The sequence below is a fragment of the Aptenodytes patagonicus genome, chromosome 22, assembly GCF_965638725.1.
Source record: "Aptenodytes patagonicus chromosome 22, bAptPat1.pri.cur, whole genome shotgun sequence".
Lineage (NCBI taxonomy): Eukaryota > Metazoa > Chordata > Aves > Sphenisciformes > Spheniscidae > Aptenodytes > Aptenodytes patagonicus.
In genome coordinates, this window is record NC_134970.1 from 4,385,108 (window position 1) to 4,413,106 (window position 27,999).

The following is a 27,999-nucleotide window of genomic DNA, read 5'->3' on the forward strand; positions in this document are numbered from 1 at the left end:
ACTTTTTCTCCTTTCCCAACCCTTCCACCCTCCAGCTTTTTCATGTTTCCCACATTAGTTATTCTCTGTGGCTTTTAAGGTTTTTATTTATTAATTTCGGGGTAAGAAGAGACAGGTCTCTGCCTCTGCTCCCCACCCACTGCAAAAAGAGTGGTGAGATTGCCTTGTCTGGTTCGGCCAGTGGTGGTCTCCATCCCCTGGGGCTGAAAAGCAAAGCTAACCTCTTATGGAGGTATCAGAGAGGGGTCGGGGGGGAGGTCCTGTCCCCGTGGGGTGCAGAAGTGCCCCCCTGCCCCTTCATTTTCCCTTGGGTGCATGGGAGGAGGTGTCCCATCCCCGCATCCTCGCCTCGTCCCATCCCCTGCCTCCGCCCCGAGCCGCTCGGCAGTGCCGGGCGCTTGAACCACTGACCTCAGCAGGAGTTCCCAGCCCCGAGCGGCTCATTCACAGCGGGGCCGGAGGAGCTGCTGGCAGCCCGGCTCCTGCTAATCTGGGAATTGTATGCCAGGAAGCACACACCCAGCCGACCTGCCCGAGACAAAGCCTGCCTTCTACGCACCAGCTCTCCCCAGGCGTTCCTCTGCGTGGCTCGGGGCTATTCCTGAGCGGTCCCCGGCGCATGAGGCCTCGCTGGTTCCCTCCCCGGACTTTCCCGAGGGTCGGGCACCTGCTTTGGCTGCAGTGCCAGAGCTTGGTTCTCCCGCGATAGGACGGGGCTCCTGGCCTGGTACGGCGTGTGATGCTCTCACAGCCATCTCATGCTCCCGCCAGTCTCTGGGGCGCATCATAAAATGGGGCTGTAGCATCTAAACTCTGCTGGCTAACCTGAAAGCATGGCTGTGAAAGAGAGAACTCCCTCCCCGATCATCTCTGGGGTGTTTACTCTGGACCCTATCAATGGCAAATTAACCACAGCCATCATTGTTTTCTTGCTAGATTGGTTTAGCAGATCTGTCCTGGCAATAGAACCTTCCCATGTTGCCTTCCTGGGTACCAAAACTCTCTGTCCTTGACACATCCTTAGAAGCCTTGAGCTCCAAATAGACTTGACTTCTGTGTAAAACCACCTGAGATTTCCCAAAGAAAAGTGCTATATAAAATGCAGGTATTATTAGCAATCTCCCTCTGCCAGGTCATATGTCAAACACCAGCACAAGGAGGTGTTAGGAGGAAGGGTTTGCCTTGGCTGAGTCATTTCATAGCAGCTTGTTTCAGGGTTACGTGCACCTCTTTGGGAAGCAGCTGGTATCATCTGCTAAATTAGGTCTGGCAGAGGCAGCAAGTCATTTCCACAGCATCCGAGCAGCCCTGGTCGATGCGGTCCTTGTCCCTGTGCTGTTCCCACTGCGTAGGTGGGAAGTGGAGACGCCTATGCTGAGCTGTCCTTGGCGATGTTCGGGGCAGGCTGGTGGAAATGAGCTCGGTGAGTTATTCTGCTCTACCCTTTGCGGGCAGAGTCGGGCCCGTTGCCTTGACGAGAAGCTGCACGTTCACGTGATGCTCCCACATCCTGCTCGATGTATTTTAAGAAGGTTGTTTACAAACACTGATGTGGTGCTAGAGCAAGCGAGGCTGCTCACAAACCGTGTGAGATAGAAAAGCCTCTGCAAACCTCGTTGTCTTCCCGTGCGCTGATAGATGATGATCCAGTGCTGGAGTGCTCTAACTGCTGCGGCTGTTCCAGCTGCGGAGGTGGACGGGCCGGTGGGACCGCTCTGGCACTGGGAGGCTCAATTCAATTATTCCCTGCATCGTCCCGCGCTTCGGTGCAACCTTGTCCTGAGATGCGTGGTCTTGCTCTGCTTATCCTGCATCTTCAGTAGCACCACGAAGCCCCAGTCGTGGACTCCTTCGTGCAAGATGCTGCACCAAGATGGAGTAAAATAGATGGCTGGTGCCTGAAATAATCTTCAGTCTGAGATTTCCAGGTCTCACAAAGCTGTTGTAAAGTTGCATTACAAATGTGAGACACTCAGATATTACAATGATATGAGCCAACATAATAGAATATTTTAAATGAAATATTCATCTGGATCCTCAGCCTGTGAAAGGGATAGAGCTCTGCTGGCTTCTGTGGACTCACACTAATTTATTTTTTATTGCAACCCATTTGTATTATGTTGGCGGCTGGGAGGTTCTAGGAGATCGCCTCCAGCCTAAGATCACATTATTTCAGGTGCTCTAAAATCACAGAACAGCTCGACAATCTGTGCCCCAAATTTGAAACCGCTAAGGATGTAGCCTGGTATTTTTTAAAAAACAAACCTGTTCTCTAACACACACAGCACTTCCTCCGCGCAGGGCGTCTGCACAGGCACGGACCCTTCCCCGGCAATTCAGGCGGGCCTCAAAAGTCTCTCTCTGCTGATGGTATCGCGCTGGCTGAGAAAGAGATTGTCACTTAATGAACAAAGAGTGCTTACAGCCCCGGACCAGGCGGGAGAAATATTTGCCAAACAAAGACTCTATTTTCAAGGAAATCCTCCGACTTCTGCATCAAATGAGAGAAATGATTCGAGCTCTGGAGGCAAGCGGCTGAGACAGCCGTGGGTAGGAAATTCTCATGTCATGGGCTGAGCGCTTCTCCTGCCTCGTCCACAATGGGAGCAAGGGCTACTTTTACAAGCAGATCTAATTCCTGCTTTACATTCAGGAATGATTCAAATCCCTTTGCGGATGTAGGCTACAGATACACCTATTTTCTGTTTGCACCCATCCATAGCCCTCCCAGAGGGATGCCCTGGGCTCGTGCAATGGGGCGAAGCAGCAGAGACCCGAGGAAACCCCGGCACGCTGCCGGCAGAGCCCCAGAGACGCTCCCAGCCAGGAAAAGGAACAACAACTGATGGCCCGACCTCACCGGAGAAATCCAACGCAGCATTTCCAGCAAGCGTGTCCTGCACAGGGCCGGGGCCAGCCACTGCGAAGCGGCTGCGTGCTGCTCACACCTCCCGCCCAGCAGCGTCGGGGCATTTTGCTTGCCAGAGCCGTGATTTTGATCGAAAGAAACGTTAGTCATTGGAGACTCGAGCCTTTGGTGTTAAAATTAAATGCTAGATGTTAAGCTGGCATCCATGATAAAGAAAACTCCGCTTTACCAGCACGAACAGGCTTTGTGTCCCAATTTAGAAGTCCAACGAGGCAATCGCATCCTGCCTCTGTGCGGGCTGTTCATTAGCTGCACTGAACCAGCATTGCTCCTGGGACAGCCCGGACGCGTTTTCAAGCCATCAGCTGCCCGGTTACAGCTGCCTTTCCACAGCCCGAGCCGAGATGCTGATGCCTTCAGAAATCGTCGCCCAGCTGCTGTTCTGAATCAGGCAGGAAGGAGCTGCGTCTGCCGCAGCATATAAAAGAGCTTTTGGGTCGGTTGGTGGTATATAAAATGCAATATAATGTTACCTATAATTCTTAAAGCCAGCTCCGGTCCTTCAAATAAAATACCTCTATAGTTCCTTTTCTCTTTTCTTTAACAGCTATAAACTCTGCCCAACTATTCCTCTTCCCTCTCAGCTTGTGACTGTCTTGGTTTATGGCATCGTCACAACCTCCTGATTGATTTACATGTGAAGTCGCTCCCACCCTCTCCAGTCCCTTATCCCATGGCTCCGTGGCTGCTGGGTGACTCAGCAGCGTGGAGCACAAGCGTGACTAACTCTTCCCTCTACAACAAACAGGGATTTTGGGAACAAACAGGGATTTTGAGTCTTTGTTCAATGCATTCCTCTGTGCTGGTGGAAGCTGCCTAACAAACCGCCCTGGCACAGCAGCGTGACTCATCCCAAGGAGGTGTGCGCTGATCTCCGGGACGCGAGGATGTCCGGGTGCTCCAGCGCTGCTTCTGCACGTATCCTGCTGCGGGAGCTCGGGCTGGACCGATGCACGCAGCCGTGCCAGGCTAGACCCAGGCAGAACAGCCAGCTTTCTCTTGGCCTCGCTGAGCCCGGCTCTCCCTTGATCACACCCAGCAAGTGTTATTCTCAGAACTGGATGTGGCCAGTCCCTTGAAATCAGATCTCGGGCTGGTTATTATCCATCCTCCCGGTGCTGTTTGGGCTGTTTCCTGCCCAGCAGCTTTTGGACCCGCTGCGGGGTGTTCACCACAAAGCTGATTGCTGCTGGGGTTCGCATCCAGCCTCTCTTCACCCGCCAGCACGGTGAGATGGGTTTGTATGTCCCCTCAGGTGGGACATCCATCCCTGTGAGCATGGAAACATGTCTGATGAGGCACCGTTACCACACACCCCATCTTTCCTTTCTCTCTTTGCCGAGGAAATTTTAAGTGGGAAGAAGCCGAGAGCCCAATTCTTTGGTCCAGCAACACCCAAGTGTGTGGGGGGAGGTGAGCCCACCCCGGCCCTTTAATTGCAGCAGTGGGTGGGGAGCCTTTAAAAGGGAGGGAGCCAGGGGTGTATTTCCCATGGAGCAGGAGGGGTGGGTGAGAGAATTTCCTCCTGGCAGCCTGGGCTGATGCAGCTCTGGGGCCGCTGGGGTCTGTGGTGCCTGACCACGGTGGGTCCTGCACCGTGAGTACTCACACTGGGGGTGTCTTTGGTAAGCAGCTGGTACATTTGGGATTTGCTGTATTGGGGCATATGCAAGAGGGATGTGAGCCTGGAAAGCTGCTCCCCCTGCGCTGGGCTTGCTCCCCTACCCTGTGCGGGGCTTGTCTGAGAGCAGAGGGAGAGAGGGAGCACAGAGCTCCCCTGGGATGAAAGCAAAAATGTGGTTTGCAGCCTGGGCTGGTAACTTGTGTGCTGGCTGCCTCTGAGGGTGTCCCTGTACACCCAGCCCTGGCAGCCGGTCCCGTCCCGTGCTTCTGCTGCCCCGGGCTGTGTTTAGCTCTGTCCCTATGCAGCCGCCCTGGTCAGGGCACAGGCACAGCCCTGCTCCCCACGCTCACCTCCCCGCACAGTGCCCACGGCTGGGATCCCCACGCTGAAGGGTACTGAGCCCTATGTGGGACCTCGCTGTATTGAGCACCTGTGTCCACGTGTTCCCCCCACGATGGGGGTGCTGGGAGCCCTGCTCTGACCCCAGTGGGGAGCCCACCAGCAGCACAGGAGACCCCACTTGCAGAGCCAGCCCTTGCTGTGCTGCATGCACAGAAACTCTCCCAGCATCCTGCGCTGTAGCCGGTCCCCGATTTGAGGTGACAGCAGGCTGCGCCGCGTGCCCGGGGCACTCCTCACTCGTAGTGCTGGGATGAGGGTACAGCACAGCGTGGGGTCCCCCTCCCGCAGGGCACACAGCTGCCTGCGCTGCAGCATCGCCCAGCTCTCCCCGAGCGTCTCCTTTGATCTCGGAGCTGTAACACCCGTGCAGCAGCCTGGCTGCGCTCGCAGCGTGTTTCCTTTCATTGTCACATTAAGGGAGCCCATAAAACCAACTGCAAGCACGGGCTGTGGCGGCCGGGCTCCTACAGGCAGGGCTGCCTGTATGCTCCTGTTCTCAGCATGCCCTCGCCGGAGGGGAGCAGCGTCTGCTTGTCACCCCCCCCGTCCCCCCCCATCCCTCGGGGATGCGACCGGTGTGACGGAAGTGGTGGCCTGGCCCAGACGGGGAGGCAGCTGGTCCTGGCCCTGAGCCACATGGTAACCCAGCCTGTCATTCAGCAGGAAAGCATGTGGTTATCTCAGCAAAGACTGTAATTAGGCTGATTGGCACTAACTTGTCTCAAAAAGCCAGGGAGGAGGGAAGAACCTCAGATCAGCCATTTTATATGAAACTTTACAGGGAGAAATGGAGGCCAGGGCAGGACAGGTCTGTAGTGGGAAGCCAGCTCCTCTGCGCTCTGTCCCTTCTCCTTTCCGTGATGTGCCCACAGGTCCCTTCACCCTTCAGACCAGACCCAACCCAAGAGGAGCTGGACTGGGTGCAGTAGTGCACCCTGTTTAAAACCAGCCTGGCGGAGCATCCCCGTCCCTAGCTCGGATGCGGCAGGATGGAGCTGGAGCCCGTCCTGCCGCCGGCAGCACGCAGAGGTGGGCAGCGTGCCCGTCCCGGGCTGTAGCTGGAGTGCATTTCCCATCCGCTCTCCGATAAGACGTGTTGTTCATTCATCGCTGCGCGTTGACCGCAAGCCAGGCAAGAGGGCCCGCATGGTCCACTTGGAGGCAGAGGAAATGCTGCTTGGCGTGGTCCGTCTCCAAAAGAGCTATTGAAAGAAGAGGCTGTGCCGCTGGCTTCTCCGTGCTGGAGTGCGGTTTGCAGCAGATCCCTCTGGATTTCTTCAGGGGCTGAGACGCACTGGTGTGATCCGATTCCAGCAGTGCTCAGGGTTGCTCTGGAGCTGCTGGCTGCTCTTGAAAATCTGCCCATCGATGGGGACTGCGCGAGGCAGTCTAGTCTGCGTCCCTGCCCTGATGGGCAGGAGCAAGGAGAGCTCGGGGAAATAACAGGAGGCTTTGCCCAGTGTGTGCCCTTGGAGATGAGCCAGCAAAGCCATTAGTGATGCTCTCACATGGGTATGACTGTAGTGGGCAACAAATCAGCTGATTCGGAGCAAAACGGTTGTGCAACTGTGGCGGAGTTTGCATGGTAGCTGCACGCAGGCAATGAGCAAAGTGCGGGGCAGCGGACGGCCAGCCGAGCCAGGGAGGGCTGTGCAATGCAAAATCTCTTGGGCAATGCACCAGAAGGGACGGGAAATGGGGAATGGGGCTCTTCCCTTGCCTGTTCTGTCCCTGCTGCTGGCTGCCATCCTGGCCCACGGTGAGGGTAGAGCCGGCAGCCCCAGCTCCACCCCACAATTAATGTGTTTGCTTATTAGGGAAGCTACGAGCCTGTGCAAACACTTCCATTTGCTTTTAATAAAGTGAAGGTAGAAAGAAAAATCATGCCCATGAGGTGTGGCCAGTCCCAGCAGGCTGGGTCTGGGTCATGCCCAGTCCAGGCTCCCGAGGGCCGTCTGTGAAGGACCGAGAGTCCCTCCCTGCCCCTAGCACCCAGCCGATTGCCGTGTCAACCCGGCCGTGCCAGTGGCTGTCCCCAGCCCCGCTGCTCTCCAGACAACTACAGCGTTTGTCCCAAACTTGGCCCGGTGTCGCTAACGGCAACTGCTAATTGTTCTCTTGTTCTGTACTATATTTAATTCCCCACTATTATTTTTTCCCCTTTTAATCATAAAAAGCCTAAATTTCCCTCGGGGAAGGTTATTGGCTCAAGTGTGGAAATATACCTGCAACTTGCACGGAGCTGAGCCACCGGGGCATTGGCTGTATTTTTAAATCCAAGTACAAAGTGTCTTCGATGCGACCGTCGCTTAACCCTTCTCGGGGAGGGAGGGAGGGTGGGTGGGAGTGGGGGGGTCCTTCCCCTCTTCTCGGCTCCCGCTGCTCACCCTGCCCAGGATGGGTGCAGGATGCACCCACCCACAGGCTTGGATGTGTGGACGTGAGGGTGGGCAAGGAGCAAGTGTGGGACTGGAGGAATTGCTCTATTTTGCCCTATTTTCCTATGGCATCCTCCTCTCTGTCTTGCTGGGGTGAGACCGGCGCGTGGGCATCCTCCCGTACACGGTGAGGGTCAGTCTGAGCAGGACCACATGTGCACCAGCATCTTCTCCTTCCCAGGCCATCTCCTGCCACCCCTGCGGGGACGGAGGTTCAGGTTCTCCGAGGTAACCCGGAGCCTCAATACCTTTGAGGATGTGGGCCAAAGTCATCCAGTCTGAGAGCTATTTTGGGGGAGCGTGGCTGCTCCCGTGAGACCGTTGGCACAGCCACAGCCGGAGACGGCCAGGCGGGAGCAGAGGCACAGATGGGACAGGCAGGAGGGAACTGGCCTTCGTCTCCGCCGGTTAATGAAGTAGCCCGAGGGGGTTTCAGCCCTGCCCTGGCAGACCTTGGGTCGCCTTTCAAATGGCTGCTGGGGGACAGGTTTGGGGTTTGGGTTTGCAGCTCAAGCAAAGCAGATTTGGGGTCTAACCTTGATCACTGGGGATGCACAATAGCATCTTCTGCACCAAAGGAACAATTTTTTTCGGTGGTAGCTACTCTGGGCTCTGAAATCCTCACCCAGAAGGAGAAACAAGGTTGAAACAACCCCTTTTTTTTTTGACAGCTGTAGCCTGGAGTCGGTCCTGGCCCAACTCTGCTGTTCTCTGTGGGGCGGCTGGGACGGGAGGATGGCACAGCAGCATGAAAGGCACCATACAGACCCCAGACAGCCTTTGTGTTGCATCCGTGGGCAGCAGCAGGGTCAGGGCACAGCCGGAGCCTGCGAGACGAGGGGGCAAACTCGCCTCCTGGCTGAAGAATCCCCCTCTTATGCATATCTGTCAGCAGAGCCTTCCCACTCCTCTAGCACACAAGGGACCGAGTGTCTCCCTTCCTTCTCCTCAAACAAAGAAGGCTACAGTTATTTTTCACTTTCTTCTTCCAAGTGGCTTCACCCTTGAGTTCCCGGCCTTGATTTTGGATGCCTGAGGAGACCCATGCAAAAGCCAGATGGGGACCTGGCAGAGTGCGGGGATGCTGCTCGGGTACCACTAACCCATCTGCCTCCCCAGCCAGCATCCCTGCTCGCCATCCTCTCCATCAGCGATGTATTTGCTCCCAAAGCATCTGGACAAACCTGAGCTCCAGCTGGGCTCCTGTCCAGCCCTGGGGGGGGGCTATGATCATAGCTGACCTGTTGGAGCGTCATGGCATGGTTGGGAAGCCAACACCATCCCACATCGGGGAGTGCTCGCTGCCAAGGGCCATCGTGAGAAGGGCGTGCAGGTAGAGGGGAGCTTTTGCCAAAGGAGCATCCTGTGGACAGGGCTGGGGGGCCAGAGGAGGGAGGTGGCCCTGCAGTTTGAGCAGTTGCCTGCAAAGGAGCAATTTCAACATGTGAAAGGAACGTGGCTCCGACCCCACCAGAGATGGAGGCTGTGCCTTAGGGGATGGAGATGACTGCTGCTGGACTGACTCACCGGCTGCCTCTCTGCAGCCGCTTCCTCTCCGGGAGGCAGAAACTCCCAGTTTTTATTTATCACGTGGCTTAAAGTAGGGGGTAAGGAAGGAAATGCTCTTATTTTTAACTCTTCTATCTCCCTGGGGCCTGGGGGAGTGAGCGCTGGCACAGCGAGGTGGTCGCTCTGCTGCATGTGCCTATGAGCATCCCCACGGCCAGGGTTGCTCGCTCACCTGCAGCCTGTTCGCAGCTCCCCACAGTATTTTTGGGTCTGAGCCCATGCACAAAATGTCCCTGCGGGTTGGGAGCAGCCCAGAGACCCTGTGCAGAGTCAGGACATGCGGGGTGGGCAGCGTGATGGCTCAGTGTGGTCATAGCTATGTTGAGGGCAGCTGAGAGCGATTGGGCCACAGGAGAAATGCACTTTTTTTTCTCCTAGAAGCCACCTGTCTGTGCTGCTGACTGTGTGCTGGCAAACCTGGGTGGCAGATGCTGGGGGTCCCTATTTGTGCCCACCGCAGGGACAGAGCTGTCACAGCCAGGGAGCTGGAGCTGCGTGTTGCCCTCCCAGGGCTGGAGGATGGGGAGGGTTTCATCCATCCCAGCTCCATCCAGGGAGGATTTGGAGACCTGGAGACGTAGCATCACCATCCCCAGGAGGCAGGGTAGCCGGGGGTGCACCCCTGCAACATTTTGGGTTCCCCATCCTCGACTGAGCTGAGCTGGGACGTTCAGCCCCGAGCACGGGCTGTGTCCACCACCCCGAGTGCTGGGATGGAGCTGCCTCCTGCCGTGGGATGGGAAGGAAACTTCAAAAGGCTTCGTCTTGCTGCTCCCCGTTCTCCTGGGTGGGAGAAACCAGGCCAGACGCCTGCTTGTTTAGTGCAATGGGTTTTTTCGCGTTTCCAAATGATTTTTATTGCTCAGCGCTCTGCAAACATGAGCCATCCCTGGGGGATGAGGGAGGACGGGTGCATGGGGAGCCCAGTTGGGCCAGGCCGGGAGAGGTGGTTGTCTGGCCCAGCCGTGCCCAGCAAGGCTGGTGGGACTGGTGTGGGCACCGGCATGGGCACGCTGTGGTGCCCCTCGGCTGAGATGCTGCTTGTGCCTTTGATCAAAGCAGCTGATCTGTGCACGAAGTTTTGGTCTTTGATTCCTTGGGGACTTTCTTTGAGCTCCTGTTGTGAAACCTTCATTTGCTTTTAACAGCAGCAAGTTTTTTTTCTTATGATCTTCTCTTTTCCCCCTCTGTTGCCCTGAGATAAAGGCTTCTAAATTTGTCCTGTGCTGAAAACGCAGCTAATCCTGATGGACCTGAATTCGCATCTCCCCCGGAGGAATTGCACTAATTTTTTTCCCTTTGTTCTGCCAGGGGACCTGTCCGTTTCCTAGTGGAAAAAAAAATTTCACTATTTAGGGCAAGGTTTAGATTCCTGAAACCTGTGTGTTTGTTTGCGAGAAAAGAGGACAGGAGGGAAATAAATGAGAAAAGCATCATGCTTTTTTTTTTTTCCCCCCTTCCGATATTGTTTTTACAGCAGGCAAGTTTTAATTAAAGAGAGGAACTAGGACACTTGTGCTGTCCAGAAGATGCTCTGAGGACACGGTCTTTTTCCACCGGTGTTATATTGGGAGCCCGGAACTGCTCGCCCAGCCCTGCGGAGTTGGGTTGATTGCGGAAAGGCTCCTTATGGGCTGCGGGGACTGGGTGGGCTTCAGCGGGTGGGTGCCACTCCTTCCCAGTCGCAGCTCCCCGGGGGTGGTGGGTGGGTTGGGTGCAGCTGTGTCAGGTGCTGGGTGAAGCCTGCGGCGCCGTCAGGTTGGACGGGGCTGGGGATGGCGGCTGGAGTGTCACCCTGGTTTGGGGGTGCAGGGGGAAAGCTTGTGCATCAAACTAGGGGAGAGTTTGGGCGATGGTGTGGGGGCAGGAGGGGGACAGAGGTGGCGAGAGGCGAAGCAGGTATGAACTTGGGAGCGGCACGCTGGCAGGAGGCAGCTGGGCTTCAGGAAGCCGCAAGTGCTCACCTGGGGCAGAAAAATCCAGCGAGAGCCGCCTTGTCCTCACCTGCGGCTTTCCCTGCTCCAGGTAGTGCCGGATCCCCACGCCTGCCCCAGGCTGGGGGAAGTACTGGCTGAAGGGCGGCTCTTGGGGTGTAGGAGCAGGGGACGGGGACGGAGAGCTGTGGCTCCTGGTGTCTGGTCCTGCTGCAAAGCGGGGAGGGGGATAAAGCTAAAGGGCGAGAGCAGGACCCCGGCTGTGGGGTCCTGGGGATGGCAGGAGAGGAGCTCGGTGGGACTGGGACTGGTTGCAGGAGCCGGGGGCCTCAGTTTCCCTCTGCCACGTGCGGGAGGGTGCAGGGGGAGCGGGCACATCCCAGCTGCATTGGCCGCTTGCTTTTGCTGATGGACGCCGAGTGCGGCTGTGCTCGCTGCCTGGTGCCTTTCCAAGCGAGGAGAGCAAGTTGGAGAGACCCCGACGGGGCCGGCTAGGGGGGCTCTGTCCTGGGGCGCGGGGTCCCAGCACCCTGGGACGGCGGCTGGCCGTGGGGAGGCGAGACGGGGGGGGGGGAGGGGGAGCCCGCGTGGACGGGAGCGGCGGCAGCTCCGGCGTCCCCACCCGGGGGCCGCTCGACAGCAGCGGGGTGCGCGGCCCCCCGCACCCCCCCATGCTCCCCCAAGGCGGGAGGCGGGGAGCGGAGGGTGGGGCCTCTTTTTGGGCATTCCCCCCCCCCCCCCCCCCCCCCAGGCAGCTCCGGTTCTCCTCCCAGGCCAAAAATATTTGCATGCTTTTTCGAGCAGGACTTCCTGATCGCCCTCCATTGGCTGCAGGTAGAAAGCTCTGCAGAGACGGAGACACGGACAGCCGGACAGACCTCATGCAAACCTCTAATTGAGCTTCACCCCCTCACCCCCCCCCCCCCCCACCTCCGCCTCCTCCTCCTCCTCCTCCTCCTCGCTGCACGCCCGCGGCTGCCCGGCTCCCCTGGCTCCCTTCCTGCACAGCACATGTAAAAGTTGTGCGTGGGGCTCTCGCTGCCGTCCCGCTCCCCTTCGCTGCTCGCAGGGAGCCAGCGAGAGCCGGACTGGGAGAAGCCCCCCCCCCCGCCCTCCCCCCCGCCCCGGAGCAGGGTTCCCCCCAAGCTCCGCTCGCCCCATGGTGGATTTCGGCACGGGAAGGTGATTTCGGGAAGAAGCGGCGCTGCGCCGGGTCGAGGGCAACCATGAATGAGATGTCAAGTTTCCTGCACATCGGGGACATCGTCTCCCTGTACGCCGAGGGCTCCGTCAATGGCTTCATCAGCACTTTGGGGTGAGTGAGACGCTCCCACGCCTGTCCGCCAGCGAGCCCGGTCCCGGGGGCAGCCGGCCGCCTCGGCGGGACGGGACGGGACGGGACGGGACGGTGGTGCTGAGCCTGAGCCCGGTGGGAAAAGGGGCCGGAAAGCTCCGGGTGCTGCAGCGAGGATGGGCACAGGTGCTGGGGAGGGGAGGCTGTGTCCCTCCGGGCTCTCCTCTGGCTCGGGTCGCTATTGGGGGGCAGGATGTGGCCCTGGGGGGACCCTGCAGCCCACCCTCTCCGGCAGCCGTGCCCGGAAACTGTTTCCCCCCCCATTAGGGGCTGGGGGAGATGAAACGGGCTTAAGCAGCGTGAGGGGTTGGTGTGGTTAGGAAGGGGTTGTGTGTGTGGCTGAGCGGGATGGCTCAGGCAGCCGGGATCCCTCCTGGGGCACGGGGTGATTAAGTGCTTCCAGCCCTATCTGGTGTAGCTGGAGGCTGCCGTCCCCTGGGACAGGCAGCGATGGCTCTCGCTGTCCCCCTTCGGGGTCCCACACACCCGGTGGTCCACGAGAATCACTGCAGGGTCACCAACATGTGGGTGCCCATGGCCACCAAATGCTGCTCAGGGCTGGGGGGACCAGGGCACTGCCAGGTCCAGGCTGAGCCAACTCCTTGCAGCCCCCTGGACACGTCAGCATGGGTGAGGGGATCTCGCAGCCCAACCTGGGGAGACGAGCGGAGAGCTCAGGGACCTGTCCCTTGTCCCCACTGTTTCCGTGCAAACCAATGGTGCTGCTAAAGCAGCACCTGGGCAAAGCCAGGCTGACTCCATCCGCTGGCTGCTCGCTCCTGCCGGGAGTGTTTGCCCTGTGGCGCGGGGACAGGCTGTGTCCCCGCCATAGTGAGGGCTCTGGCGGGGCTGTCGGATGCCCCCGGGCATGGGTGGGTTTTTTCCTTACCCCCAAAGCAGGGACCCAAATCTTGCCTGCAGCCCCAAGCGGGTGGACGTGGGTCTCTGCCAGCGTGCCTGCCCCATGCTGCGTGTAGGAGAGGCTGAGCTCAGCCAGGAATGCTGACTTGGATGGGATTCCTGAGGCAGGAGCTGCCCGGCTCTATAATCTGCGATGAATGCACTTGCTCCCACATGCCTATGTATAACCGGAGACGTACATACCTTCGCCTACACGTGTTCGCACACCCACCGCTGGGCACGCGCAGCCTCTGGGTTAATGCCCACCGAAGCCTTCCTCCAACTGGCTGCGGGATGCTGCCCAGAAATGGGCTGCTGGGTGCAACAGGGTGCAGACCTGGGCACAAAATCCCTGTGCATGCAACCATACGGTTTCAGGCAGAAGGTCCTGCACGTGCAGGATGCAGCCTGGCTGTGCCCAACCCTCCCTGGATGCATGGGAGGACGTCCCCAAGGTCCTTTTTGGAGAGGTCTCGTAGCTGGCCTGTTCTAGTGCCAGAGCTGTCCCGAGGCAGGGGCTGCAGACTCGGCAGCTCAGCACTGAGCACCCTTCCAGCCTGTCTGTGAAATCAGGTCCAGAGGAGGCTCTGCTGGGACCCAACGCTGGTTATTAGCCCACGCAGCACATCCCAATGGCTCACCGGGAGCTGAATTAAGAGGTGTTTAGACTCTTTGGAGCTCCGATCCCTTTGCAGCTTTGGCCCCCAGGTCCCCCTTTTTGCCAGGTACTTCTCTAGACTTACTTATAAGCATCTGAAAAGCAGGGCTTCCTTGGACACCCTCTTCTCCCAGGCCCCAGCGCGGCTTTTGCTGGGCAGCCCCACTTTCCCAGGGTTCTGCTTTCTCCGGGTTGTTTCCTGCCCTCTGAAATTCTTTTCCCTTGTGTCCTGAGACCTGAGAGACCCAACCACACCTTCAATCACTCCTGCGATAAGGGACTGGGTGACTCACTGAGAGTGCTTTTCCCTAGCCCTCCTGCCACAGCTTGGGACCTTATTTAACTCATTTGCAAGGCAGATAGCTCTGCCAGCCCCACACCAGGTGCTGTGTGCCCGGCTGAGCACCCTGCCGGAAGGGCTCCCTCCATCCTTCCTCGCAGAGGGACTGGTTTTGGCTGTGGGATCGCTGAGGGTCTGCAGCGGGCTCCTCTGTTTACATGGGATGATATGGCATGTCTCCAGGTGATGGTCACAAGTGTCATGTTAAGGGATGTACCCCAGTGCTGTGACATCCCTGTGCCAGCGTCCCGGCAGGATGGTGAGCTCCTCCTGAGAGCGCTGCTGGGGTCTCGGGGGTGTCCTGGCTGATGTGGGTGTGAATGTCAACTAAATACCAACCCGGTGGTGCTTACAGGCGGTGCTGTGGGACACAAAGGGCTCTGTCTGTCTGTGCTCGGGATGCACTGCTGGCGAGAGGCGCAGCGGAGTTTGGAGCCGCTTGCACCAAGCTCCTCCGCGGCTGTGTTTGCAAAATGCCCGGAGAGGCTGAGGAAGGGAAGGGGGTCTGCCGAGAGCACGGAGAAGGAGATAGGGTGCCCGCTGGGGATGCTTCCTCCTGCCTGGCTCTGCAGCAGCTTGTACTTCGCGTTAAACGCATTAACCCCAGTGCTTTGTCACTGGTGGTGTCTGGCCCAGAAGCAAGTGGGTCTGCGAGCCCCCCTGTTCCAGTGATGGCGTGAAGCCCTGCCCCGGGCTGTGGGGAAATGGGCAGAAAAGGGTCCCAGCTGGGACTAAACCGGCATGCAGGAGCTTGCCAGCCTCTTGGCGGCTCCACCACAAAAGCACCAGCTTTCCCTTGAGCCCCGGCTGCGTGGGGGTACCTGGAGGCTGGACTGGCTGCTCGCGCAGCACCGGACTTTCACGATCAATGGGATGCCTCAGCAGGGAAGAAGAATCACGCCCCTTATTAACACTAAGTCTCAATTTATTATCTTTTAAAGTGCTTTCCTCCTTTTGTACAGGGAACTTGCTGAGGATGATGGAGGGGGTTGGTGGCGGAGGTGGGGGGAGCCCTGCAGCCCCCAACTGAGCCTCTCTGCTCCCAGCCCCCTGAATCCCACCGGTGAAGGCCCCTGGGCGCAAACCCTTCCTCCGCACACCCTCTCTGCAGTGGGCGTTTGCTCTTAAGGAGGAAAAACATCCCGCCGAAGGGTGGGGAGTACTCCTGTGTGCTCAAGCGCTGGGCTAGGTGGGGGAACACTGAGCCAAAATACCCAAACTAGCTAAAATGCTAAAGACAGCCCAAAAGGAGGAGGTTACTTAAGAAGTCCCATGGGAAGGCAGGGTGAGAGCTGGCTGCTGTAAAGCAGCAGCACCCCAAGGTGTCGGGGGAACCGGGCTGAGGGCAGCCACGCTGCTGGTCGCATCCCTTGGCTGTGCTGCTCAGCGCCCTGGGAGCAACACAGTCCCTTGGGGGAGATGGGGGGACGGGATGGGTGTGTCGGAGATGTCAGAAGTGGTTTTGGGGACATGGGAAGGTGCCCAGGAAGAATTTGTGAGATGCAGGGACCCGAGGGTGGTTTGGTCTTCCCTCTTGGCTCAGTTTGAGGCTACTCCCAGCCGGGACGTGGGGAAGGGCTCTGCAGCGCTGCCCAACTTCGCTGCCTTGGCTTCGCTGCTGCAAATTAAAGGTGTCCGAGGAAATGGCAGCTTGAAGCAGTTTGGGACAAAAGCAGCCGCGTGGGTCAGGGATGTGGGGTTGGTGCTGAGCAGCAGCTTTGCCAGGGCATGGCACCGCACCACGGGGAGCTTTTACGTGCAGCTGCTTTGCTGCTTAGGGACTATTGCTGGTAACTCCTGGGACATCTGTGCTTGGGGAGAGGGAACTTTTGGGACTGGATCTGGGATGGGGGGAACAGCCGCTGATGTGGGGTGCCCTGTGGGAATCATCCAGGCAAAGCAAAGCAGTGGCCAGGCAGGGAAAGGAGCTCGGAGACCTTGATTTGGTTCCTGCTCCAGCGTGATGGATGGGGTGATGCTGTGAGCCCTGGGAGACACCACTGTCATGAGTGTCCTCATCTTATCTTGTGTCCCTGATAAGCCAGCACCAAATGGCCGGAACCAGAGCGGAGTAGAAATGCAGTGTCGGTGCCTGTGCTTGCCAGGGGGATGTGCTGCCCCATCCCTGCCGTCTCTGGGGGGCTCCCAGGACCCACTGGGGGCTCAGGGACCGGCACTGTGGGCTTGCAGAGGGGAAGGGCCGGTGGCAAACCTGCCTGAATGGCAGTTGGCTGTTTAAGGTGAAATAACACCTTTGAGAGCTGTAATTGTGATTGCAGGTGGATTTGCAGGGTGGAGCAGTTCAGGGAAATGCAGCTGGTTAAAGGGTAACTCCAGCTCTGCCGGGTCAGGACGAACTCGTCTCTGCGGGGAGAAGAAGGATGCGAGGCCAGGAGCGGCTTCCTCCTCCCGGCACTGGGACAGCGGGGGAAAAGCTGCATTTTTGTGGCTGCCCTGCGTTCACTCACTTTATTTTTATTCCTCCCTGTGGGCTCGGTGCCCATCCTGCACCCCAAGCCAGAGGGGCTGACCTGGCCCCATGCCCAACAGCGAGCTCTCCTCCTCCCCATCCTTCTCCTCACCTCCAAGGGTTGGTGGCCTTTGTGGTGGGGTGCTCCTGCCTGGGTTGGGGCTCCCCTTCTCCCAGAGCGCTCCTTCCCCATGTACCCCCGGACCACAGCGTGCCGGGGCTCCCCTCGGCATCGGATGCACCGCGACGTGGCCAGGGAAGACTCTCCTCTTCCCCAGCCCAGGTTTGCATTGCAGGAGCGGTGCCTCCACGTCAGCCCCAGCTGGCTGCCGTCCCCGGGGAGGCTCGGGGTGTCCAACCGCCACGGATTGCAGCGCTGGAGAAGCTGCATTTCCCCTGACTTCCCTGCCTCACGCAAGACCAAGTGCGCTGGCCCCAGGCCAGGGAATCACTTTGTGCTTGATATTTTAAAGCACGCAGAAAGCCCCACTGGGACCACGGCGATGACTTGCATGGCTTAAAGCTAACCAGATGCTCGCCCGCGCTTTGCTGGGCTGTGGGCAGCAGGCTCATCGATGCACAGGATCCGGCCCCTCGTGCTCCCTGGCGGTAATTTGAAAAGGCAAAGCGTGAAGTTTTCATCGGTGCATCCAGCCTGCTGCTTCGCTCAGGATCTTCCTCCAGGTGCTCGGACACCAACAGTCCATTTTCTCATTAACACCTGAGAAACGAAAGCCGCCCTCCGCGTGCCCGGTGTCCTCCCCGCAGCTCGGCGTGGCAGCGAGCGCCTGCGCATCCCTGCTGCTCTAATAGCAGAGGGAGCTTTGATTTGCCCCATCCTGCTGCGGTAATGCTGGTTATTAGTGGAAGCGTGTCCTGGCCCCAGCAGTCACCCAGGTGACTCATGTCTACCCTGTCAGAATCCTTTTATTTTTCAGCAATTTTTAACTGAAGAATGTTAGTCCAGAGTATCAGTTTAATAAAAATAACACTTTGCATTCCTGCAGAGCGTGTAATCCTAGGATTAAAGATGCTGAAACTGCCTTGAGATCATTAACTAATTAAGACTTCCAGCCTGGCAGGTCACTATCTCTAATCCTGCCTGGTGGAGTGGTAACGCTGGGCACGGGGAAGTGGCAGGCGAACGCTGCAGGCAGAGCTGCTGTGGGTGGGAGGCTCTCGTGCTGTTTACTTCGGCACCGAAAATGGGCCACGCAGGTCAGGCTCTTCCTCGGAGACCCCTAGCCATGACAATGGAGGATTTTTATTTTTTAAAGTGCACAGATGAATTGGGCCCTCTGCTTTTGTAGGCACTGGTGGGAGCTGGGTATGTGCCAAGGGTCAGTGCTTCACTCCATGAGCCTGACCCGTGGGTTGGTCGGGGCTCGGCCCTTGGTGGTCTTCACTCCCAAGTGCATCGAAAGTGTTTGTTCCTCCCTGTCCCCTATCAAAATAATAGTAATAGAAACCAAAACCGCCTACAAGTGGCATCGGGGCTGGGCTGAGGCTTTGCATATCTCCTGTGGGGTGAGACGCGTGGTACAGCCCCTGTCCGCAGCTGCTTCTGCTCTGCTCTGTTTTTTCCCCCCTTTACCTCTTTCCCTGCCCTCCCGAGGTTCCGTGCCCCGCAGGAGTTTGGGAACATACCCGACTCCTTCCCTGCTGTCCCGGCCCATGGAAAAGGCATTGCGTTTGGGCAGCCCTTGGTTGGGAGCCCGAAACCCCCTGTGCTGCCAACCACGAGTGTTTGCAAAGCCAAGGCAACCCCGTCCGGCAAACAGCGCACCGTGCGTTTACTTAAACCTCGTCGTTTGGGGTTTTTTTTCAAGAAACTTCTAGGTCTTTGCTAATTGTTTTTAAGCTTTCTGCTGCCACCAAAAGTGTTAGAGAAATTGCTTTTCTCTCTTTATTTGAAATCTAAGGTTAATCTCCCCCAACCCCGGGGAACTTTAAAGAGAGCAGGGAGCTGGTGTTCAGAGCACCCTGCCAGCCCATCCCTCCGCTGCCAAGGACGCAGCAGCGCTGGGGTCCCCGGGGTCCCAATCCATCAGCGTGGAGGCCAAATTCCTCTCTGCCGAGCTATTGAAAGGAATTTTCCCCTCCTTCGGAGAACAGCTGGGCTGGGGGAAGGAGGCTGGATCTGCGAACGGGATATCTGTCGCTTTTGCCAACTTTTTGCAGCACAGCGTGTCCATCTCCAGCAATGTTTTGGCTGTTTGGTTTGTTGGGGGGGGTTGAGAGTCCCTTGGGGAGCGGAGGGGGCAGCACGGGCTCCGCTGTGCCCTTTGCTGCCGTGCCACTTGCACATGCCTCGTTTCTCCAGGCTGCGTCTTCCCTCCTGTCGCAGGGACAGAGCTGCCCCCGCGATGGATGCTCCCTCCCGGGATGGCGTCGTGGGTGCATTCCTGCATCCACTCGCACACTCACCGGCTACCTGAATTCAGCCTCCACAGGTGGGGACACGCTTCTCACTTCCTCACCCGGGGCAGGAGCGTAGTTTCTCTCGGTGCATCGCTTCCCAAGGGCTGGGAGAAAGCGGGCGAGCGGGTACAGCCTGTCTCGCTGGAGCGCCGAGTTCCCTTGAAAGCCTCACGGGGCCATGCAGATGAGCTCTGGGTGGCCCCAGCACCCTGAGCCCTTTGGGTGTTGCTCGTTCCTCCGCACTTTGGAGGCTGAGCAGAACCTCATGCCAGGTTATACTTCACTGTTCTCGGTAACTTTGAAAAGTAACATCCCATCCATCCCGAAATCGGTCCTTGGCACCCAAGGCCAAACCTGCAGGATTTTGCTCAATGCTGGGAGAACAAGGAGGTGGGCAGGAGGGGAGGTGACACAAAGCCCTTCACATCTGATGGGCAGAGCCACCACCTCTGATCAGATAATAATTAATAACTGGTTTTGGTGGGCCCCTGCCACCTCCATCTGCAGCAGCTACACCCTCTGTGTCCCGGGGGGGTGAGCTCCCAGCCGGACAAGAACTGTTGAATGAAAGTTGAACTCATCACATTTTTGCCAGATTAACAGTGAAATAACACCACAGCCAGAGCACCGTGCCGGAGGGTGGATCTGGCTCTGTCAGGAGCTGGGCAAGGCAGAATTCGCTCCGGCAGGACGCAGGCGTCAGAGCCTCCCGCACGGGTCGCTGAGCAAAGGCCCCGGGAGCGTGGCTGACATGAAGCATCGTGTTTCTTCGCTGCCGATTTGTATCTGCCGCTGTTTGCCCCAAGGGACCGGGATGAAAAACGCATGTGAAAGAAATGGCGAGTAGTGGCGAACAAGGGCCGATGTGTTCGGAGCAAGCGCCCAAGCGCGGCTGCTTGCTCCAGGAGCTGAGTGTTATTATGTTAAATATAGAGTGCAAACGGGTGGGAAACAGGAGACACAGCTTTTGATGTTGTCGCTTTGGGCCAGGTGACGGTGGTGCATCTGCCCTTGCAGTGCTGTGGTTTGTGGCGAGGCCGCTCCGCTCGCTCGGGCCCCGCTGTCGTCTTGTTGTTGCTGACACCCTGCTCCTGCTTTTTTGTCCCCGCGCAGGCTGGTGGATGATCGGTGCGTGGTGGAGCCGGCTGCTGGTGACCTGGACAATCCACCCAAGAAGTTTCGAGGTGAGACTGGGGCCGGGCTGGGGCAGCTCCATCGCTGCCATGAGCAGCCTCGGGGACGATGCTGGCCCTGAGCATCCGTGCCAGGGATGGGGACCGGAGTTCCAGCTATCCCAACTAGCCTGGGGCTGGGAGGTGCTGCTTGTCCTTTGCAGAGGAGCCCGGAGGGTTCTTGGACAGCCTTGTGTCTGTGGCTCGGCCAAACCACCTAACCTCCTGTGTTTGCCTCTGGGGGCATCTATGCATTTATTGAAACCACCTCCATGGTGAGATGGTCCTTGGGATCCCTTAGCCCAGCCCTAAGGAGCAGGGGTGGCTGGGAACCATCCTCTGCAAAGGTGGGTCCGACCATCTCAAAATGCATCCCTAGGGATGATGGCAGCTCAGTGTCTACCCACCAGGAGCCAGGGACAGGAGGGGACAGACAGAGGGGCAGTTGCAACAGGCAAACTATTTCAAGGCGAGCCTGTTAGCACTCGGCACTAATTATGTCTGCTGTGCTTGGCTGCACCTTAGAGAGAGCTGGGGGATTAAGCCGCCCATTTACGAGGCAGGCAGGGCTTAGGGAGATGGTAAATCCCGATCTGTCCTCAGCCATCACGTTTTGGGCTGTGTCATCTCCTCCGGCGCTCGGGGCCATGCTTGTTATTTCCCATTTGGGCGAGGGGCAGCCCCGGGCAGGAGCAGGCAGGAGCAGCCAGGTCCAGGCGGAAAAGGGGATGAGTCAGTGGAACCCAGGGCAGATCCTGGCCTGTGGAAATGGTCTGGAGAAGCCAGGACAAGCCACCAGGAAAAGCAGATCGTGCCTCCCACTTCCCCCATTTATAAGCCCTGGGGCCGGCCGGTGAGGTGCCCTCAACCTTTGGGCTCCCCAGGGAGCAAGCGGCTGCACCCAGCCCAGGGGATCACGTCTCTGCCCTACGCTGCACCTACCTGGGAAATGCTATTTTTGTGCCTGGCTGCCCTGTGTGCTCGGCACGCTGCAAAATGCAGGGGAAGGGCCATGTCCCAAAGAGCGTACCAGCTGGGTTTGAGCGCCCAGTGCGTGGAACATATAGCTGGGGAGGGTACACAGAGCTGTGAAATTACCCCAAACCGGTGATTGCATTGTTGGATTTGGGGATTGGCTTAGGGCAGCCATTCTTTTCATCCCAGCTACTGTAATTTCAGGGCCCCTCTTAAAAAAAATATTTTTAAATATTGGTTCCCCACTTTGCTTTGTGCCTCCACCTCTTTCTCACGGTGGCTTTAACATCCCACAGTGGGGTGCCGTGCAGGCACCCTTCCCCTCTGGGCACCCTTCCCCGTGGGGGTCCCACCCGAGCAGCGACCGGCCTCTCCGTGGGAGCCGTTGCCACCAATGTGTACGTGGGGCTAATCAACGAGCCATCCGACAGCTCCCCGGAGTCTCGCAGCCCAGGGAGCCGTCCCACTCCTGGACATTGGTGGACTTTCACCTGGGGCTGGATGGGAAGAGCTGGAAGCAGCTGCGGGGCGGCCGGTGCAAGCCTTGTCCCAGCAGCCGCACCGTCTCCCTGCCTGGACATGGGCGGGCGTTGAATCTCTTTTCCAGGCGAAGGTCTGGTCTAGACTTAGCCCTGCTCCATGCAAACCCTATCAGGATATCCAGGCGCTTATTTTAATGGCCGGAAAAGTAGCGGTCTGCCTTCTCGATAGCTATCACCACGAGGGAGGTAAAAACAACGGGCTGCTGCTGTTTCCCTGCAGCAGCAGCAAGAGGCTTAAGAGGATTTTCATGTGCTGTTGCCATCCCCATATCCTGTGGCCGGACCCTGCCCTATCCTGCTCTGCGGTGAGGCGCACGCGGGTCGCGCCGGGACCCGGCTCGGCTTCCCAGTGAGGAAACAGGACCCTTCTCCCAGAGTCGGGTCCAAATGGTTTTTTGGGAATGCCAAAACCCACCCGGGAGCCTCTCCCTGCGGCGAGGGACACCCGGCTCGGCCGTCTGCATCGCACCAGGGCTCGGCCCTCCAAGAGATGCCTGGCAACTCTCAGTTATTTGCTTTTTTTGTGGTTTCTTTCCCCCGCAAGGCGCTTCCCAGCCCTGCCTTCAGGCATGTCAGGAAAAAAGCAAATGAAGCGCTTCAGTCCTGTGCTGAGCAGGCGCCACGGTGGCTGCAAGGCGAGCGGGCAGCGAGACCCCCGGCCGTGCTGCTGCCCGAAACGCCCCGCTTCCCCCTCCTCGGGTTTGCAGGAGCTTTTGCCTCTGTGGCCGTGCCGGGTCGCGGCAGGTCGGCCAAGCACCGCTCTGCTGGGTTGTTCTCACTGGGCAGTGCTGATGTGGGAGCTTTCCTCAGCTTCCCTCTTTTCCACCCACCATCCATCTTGCAAAAAATTGTCAGTGCTTAGGCCTGGGTGCCAAAATCTCCGGCTTCCAACGCAAGCTTTGCTGGAGACTTTCTGTGTGCAAACGACTCTGTGCCTCAGTTTCCCTCCTTGCAAAATAGGGCTTAGTACTGAGACAGGGATGTCAGGCAGCCCCTCTGGGCAGGGCGTGCTCGGAGCCAGGGGTTTGATTTGCACCTATCTCTTAATAGCTATGTTGTGTTTTTTTTTAACTCCCCCCCCCCCCAGTTTCTACTTTCTACCAGGTCCTTTTGCAGCCTAATTAGCAATTTAATGAAAACGATTTAAGGTGCTGCAGGTGGCCCAAGTGTTTCTGTAGCCCTGCTCAGAGGCAGTGGGAGAAGGCAGCCAGGCATTGCAGCAGCTACGCTCAGTCCCCGATTAAAAGCCCGGCGTCACAGCCTCCTTGGCACGGGATATGCCATTAGCAAACAGACCTGTAAAATGAAATGTGAAACTTGGCCTCTTCCCAGCAGCCCGAGCTGGTGAGAACTGTGCTCTGCGCTTGTTTGTTCGTCACTCCCAGGTAAATAAATACGTGCTTGCCAGCGACTCGGGACCGGGGCCAGAGATGGAAGTGATTTTTTTTCTTTTTGTGTCTGAAGTTTCTGGGCTGCTATTTCAGGTGTAATTAGGGCGATTTGGGCTGCAGAGCCCTTCCTGCCCTCGCCCCGTACAGCTTCCAGCCCTGAGTGAGGGTTTGGGAGATGTAAGTGCCTCCTCGTCTCCAGACATCTGCTCTTGTGCTTCAGTTCCCAAAGCCTGGATCTGGGTGTCCACGCTTTCCACCCCCCATCCCGACCACAGCAGCCTGGGGAAAACCAGGCAAATTGGGGCAATCTGCAGAGCACGGATACGCTGCAAGTGTTTGGGGGAGCTGGGATGCAAACCTGTGCCCTTCAGGTCCCCAAAGTGTTTCTTTTAGGACTTGAAATGCAGCTGTTGATATACAGATTTTTAGGAGCGGTTGCTCGTGGCTTCCAGCGCTGGTAATTGAGGCTCCCTGTGAGCAGTCACGGGAGAACAGCGGCGTGTTTGCAAAACCAGCGTATCCCAATGGCACAGCCGCCGCGGGGCAGCAAGCTGTGGTCCTGCTGGCTCGGGGTGTCTGATGGGCAGGGTAACAAGGGAGATGTGGAGACGTCTGCTCATGTCCCGGTCTCACGGTGCCCGTGTCCTGCTGGCCTCCCTCCCTCCCAGCGGGATCCTCTCCTCCTTTCCTACAGCTGGGTTTCATCAGTACTTTTTCTCCCCCTGAAGTTTCCCTTCCCAAATTGCATGGCCATTTCCGATGGGAACGCTTCTAACCGCGAGTCCAAGAAGTGGAGTCACTTCTGGACTCATTATTTACCCTGATTTGAAACTAATCCACTAGCTAATACAAGGTGACGTGACCCTCCACCAGTCCCAGCTACGTCTCCCTTGGATCCCCAGCATCGGATGGGGTTGTTGTGGGTTAGGAGGACCTTCTCCCAGTGATGCTGCTGGGATGGGAGCAGTGTCCCGGAGGAGCACTCATTCGTGCCCCTCGGTGATGTTGGCCCCCCTGGGGACACACTGGTGGCTGGCGACGGCATGGCTGCTGCAGCCTCATGCTTGCCTTCCTCTCCTCCCAGATTGCCTCTTCAAAGTATGTCCCATGAACCGCTACTCTGCCCAGAAGCAGTACTGGAAGGCCAAGCAAACCAAGCAGGACAAGGAGAAGATTGCGGACGTGGTGCTGCTGCAGAAACTCCAGGTGAGCAGGCGTGAGGGACCGTCCTCCCCAGAGCGGACAGTCCCCATGGGTTGGTTGGGTGATGACATCCAAACCTCTCACCGTGCAAATCCTGATATGTTTTGCTTCCCTGAAAACAGCCTGCATGGGAGGCCAGGACCTGCCCTGGGTTTTGCTGTACTCAGTATCCCTCTGCTCAGCTCTGTTGTCTCCTGTCCCACTGCCCTCCTCTCACTGTGGACCATTAGCCACAGCCACCTTTTCTAGAGGAACAGCTCCTGTAGCCATCAGCTCTTAATTAATCATGGCATACGGTGTCTAATAAGGGGCTTGAGATAGGAGCTCTGTAAAGTGCTTTGCGCTGGCACCTGCAGGACTGAGGGTTGCAGTCCCCGGATGGACTGGCCCCCAGGGATGTGCCCTGCACCCTGGGTTACCCATCTTACGAGATGCTCTTATCTGGCCTCTGACGTGAGAGGCAACTGAACTTTGGATCCTGCCACAGGCTCCTGATGGAGCTTTCACGCCATGCCTGCTCGTGTGCCCCTGGCGCAGCGGGGAGCCCTGGGCAGCGTGGCACGGCCAGGCTTGGTCCGTGCCGTGTCAGTGCAGGGTGAATACAGCAGCGACCAAGGAGCCACAGATGATTTTGTTGCTCCCGGTGCAAGGGAGATGTCCCAGGGAAGACCTGCAGAGAAGGATCCAGGGGACTGAGCAGGAGAGGAAGGAAAGGTAGCAATGCTGCTTTTGGGATGAGAGGTGATATCCACCTGCCTTTCCACCCTCGCCGCCGTGCCCAGCCTTTGCTGTCTCAGCCCTTCCGATGCTCCTTTTGCAGAGGAGCCCATGGCAGAGCAGGGAGAGGTGCTCTGCGAGCACAGCCCCGCACCCCCCACAGCACCCAGGCGTGCCTGGCACGGAAGAGGGAGCTGCTGCGGCCAGGACCTGCTCCAAAGGGCTGTGGAAGAGAAAGGCTCCTGTTGATTTCCATGAGGTTTGGAAAAGGCCCATGTTAAACATTGCATAATCGGCTCAGACAGCTGGCGAGGCCCCGAGGATGATTCATAAAACCGAAGCTCAGGAGAGATTCGTTAAATCTTCTCGTCAGGCTTCAAGCCCAGCCCCGGCCCCACAGGTCCCCCGGTTTTGCCTTTGGGGAGCGAGGTCTGATGCAGTGTCCGGACAGGGCGTCCCAGCTTGGTTTGGAGATGCCGGGACAAGGTCGGTGCCTCCTGCCATGTCCAGCTGTACGTGGTCGCTGGTGTATGGAAACACTATTTTACTGCTCTGGTTAGACTGTAACTTGTAATGTCGACAGCTGTACTGGCCATGACTGGACAGAGAGGCTCATTTCTGAGCCTGATTGATTGCACCTTGGTTAAGATCTGTCTTAAAGAGGTTCTGTCATTTCCTTGCTCCTTTCCGCTGCTCCTGGTGTTGCCCTTTTGGCAAATGCTCCCGCATATCCGGAGCCGAGTGCTGGGGGAGCCCGCGCAGGGAGGGAGCTCTCTGCAAAACGCTGCCTGTGCTGCCACGAAGCCCCTGGACGTTCTGGCAGGATGCTGGACTCCAGGCTGCAATTTATCAGCGTCTCCCGCAGGCTGAAAACATCTTCCAACCCACGGAGCTAATTTCCTGAAGCAGAAGCAGCCCGGGTCTCGAGCGGAGAATTCCTGCTCAGCCGTCTGCGATGCCCACAGTTGCCTTTCCGAGCTTGTGCTCTTGTGCCATTGTTTTTAAGTGGATTTAAGGCTTGGTGTTTTCTCAGCTGACTAATTGTAGGTGCAGCCAGATGCAGTGCAGACATGCCGTGGAGGCTTTCCTCCCGCTCTGCTGATGTCTCCCCATCCTCCGTGCACTCTCCCGGGCTGCCCACCCCTGTGTGCATCCCTGACACCCCATCCTGCCATGGCTTGGGGACAGACCCCGTCCCATCCAAGGGACACACTGGGAACATCAGCCCCCGTGGGCTTGCGTGTTCAGGGCAGACGGTTCCTGCTCCCGGCCCCGCTGGTTTTCGGCAAGGGAGGAGCTTAGATCTGGACACAGATCTAGGACATGCAGCGGTGCCGGATCTCTCGCCAGAGCCATGTTGCTCCATGGGGTTGTTGTTAAACTCCCAGCTCTACATCAGTGCGGGATTTCTTGGCAGCGGGTTTGTTTTCCTGATGGCAGCAGCCACCACCACGGGGCTCGCAACCCCTGGGTGGTACCCGGAGCTGCGTGGGGACCGAGAGTTAACTAAAGTGGCGGCAACATTCAAAAGAGCAAAGGGTGTGTACTGCCACAGTGCGTGCCAGGCGCGTTCAAAGCCCCGGCATCGCCTGCTCGGGCACTCACCACCTGCCCCCATCCTCCCGCAGGGTGTGGAGCTGCGATTCCAGCTGTGTTTACCAATTCCTTCTGCTCTTAAGTGAAAGGGGGTGAAAGCAGGTTGGAAAAGGGTAGATGCTCTCCCAGCTCCATCCCTCGCCGCTGTTTCCTATCCCAGCTGCAGGGGAGCACTGGGTTGACGCTGCCCGGGCTGGTGCCGGGGCCGTTGGCGCACCCTCGCCATTCCCAGACAGATCCGCTGCGGGAGCAAGTTCCTGCCTTGCTCCATGTATATCAACATCACTCCTCCGACTGCCAGAGCCACCGCACGGAAAATGCCTGTGGTTTTGGAGAGAGGGGCTGCAAGCAGTGCTGAGCAATCCACTCTTGGAGCGTCTTGGCCGGCGGGGACCCATCCTGCCACATCCACTGCAGCAGGTCTGGACCTGCAGCCGTCTCCAGGCATGGCACTGCCGGCACGGCGCCTTTTGCTTTTCGGTCTCGGTGCTGCTGGGAGCCCCCGGTCCCCACGGCCCTGCTGCAGCAGGGCTGAGTTGGGTACATTGCCCCAGTCCCTGGCCTGTGCACAGAGTCCCCTTTTGGTGCTGTCCCATAAGACCCGCTGGGGTTTTGGGGGAATTTCGGTGCCATTTTGTCCCTGTCCTAATTTCTAAGTCCTCGGTTTAAAGCTCACATGGACTTTATATGGCAGCTGAGGGCCACATCGTGGTCCAGGGCTGAGCTCTCAGACGCTGAGGACCATATTGTAGGTCTGGCCCATGTTGTCGAGGGTGCAGGTGGCCCCTCTGGGGCTTGCTCCTGGGGAGTGAGGAGGGTGCTACTACACTCAGCTCTTCTTCTTTCGGCATTCAGCATGCGGCCCAGATGGAGCAGAAGCAGAACGAGACAGAGAACAAGAAAGTGCATGGCGACGTGGTGAAATACGGCAGCGTCATACAGGTACGGGTGCTCGCTCTCCTCTCCTCTGTGCTCGGCCGATGGGTTTTGGGGGGAGATGCACAGATCCAGCACATCTGAGTCAGGCAGCTGCTGGGAAGGGGCTCACGGGATCGCTCCTGGGTATGGCCAGCCCTGGGGACCGGGGGGGGCTGTACCACCACAGCTCACCCTGGTGTTCACCTTTCCAGCTCCTCCACATGAAGAGCAACAAGTACCTGACAGTGAACAAGCGGCTGCCGGCCCTGCTCGAGAAAAATGCCATGCGGGTGACGCTGGATGCCACCGGCAACGAGGGATCCTGGCTCTTCATCCAGCCCTTCTGGAAGCTGAGGAGCAATGGAGATAACGTGAGCGCGGGGCCAAAAAGTCCCCAAATTAAGCTGTGCAGAAGGCACCGTGCGTGCCGCATGCCAGGGCTCACC

At 58.0% G+C, this 27,999-nt stretch overlaps 1 protein-coding gene across 1 annotated transcript in view; it reads left to right on the plus strand.

Moving 5' to 3' along the window:
• Positions 1-12,046: 12,046 nt before the first annotated feature.
• ITPR3 (inositol 1,4,5-trisphosphate receptor type 3) overlaps positions 12,047-27,999 on the plus strand; it is a 43,543-nt gene continuing 27,590 nt past the window's right edge. The window contains exons 1-5 of the mRNA XM_076357788.1: positions 12,047-12,211; positions 20,153-20,223; positions 24,204-24,325; positions 27,491-27,577; positions 27,766-27,924. Of these exons, the coding sequence (XP_076213903.1) occupies positions 12,123-12,211; positions 20,153-20,223; positions 24,204-24,325; positions 27,491-27,577; positions 27,766-27,924 (528 nt within the window). The 5' untranslated portion in view covers positions 12,047-12,122. The remainder of the gene's footprint in view (positions 12,212-20,152; positions 20,224-24,203; positions 24,326-27,490; positions 27,578-27,765; positions 27,925-27,999) is intronic.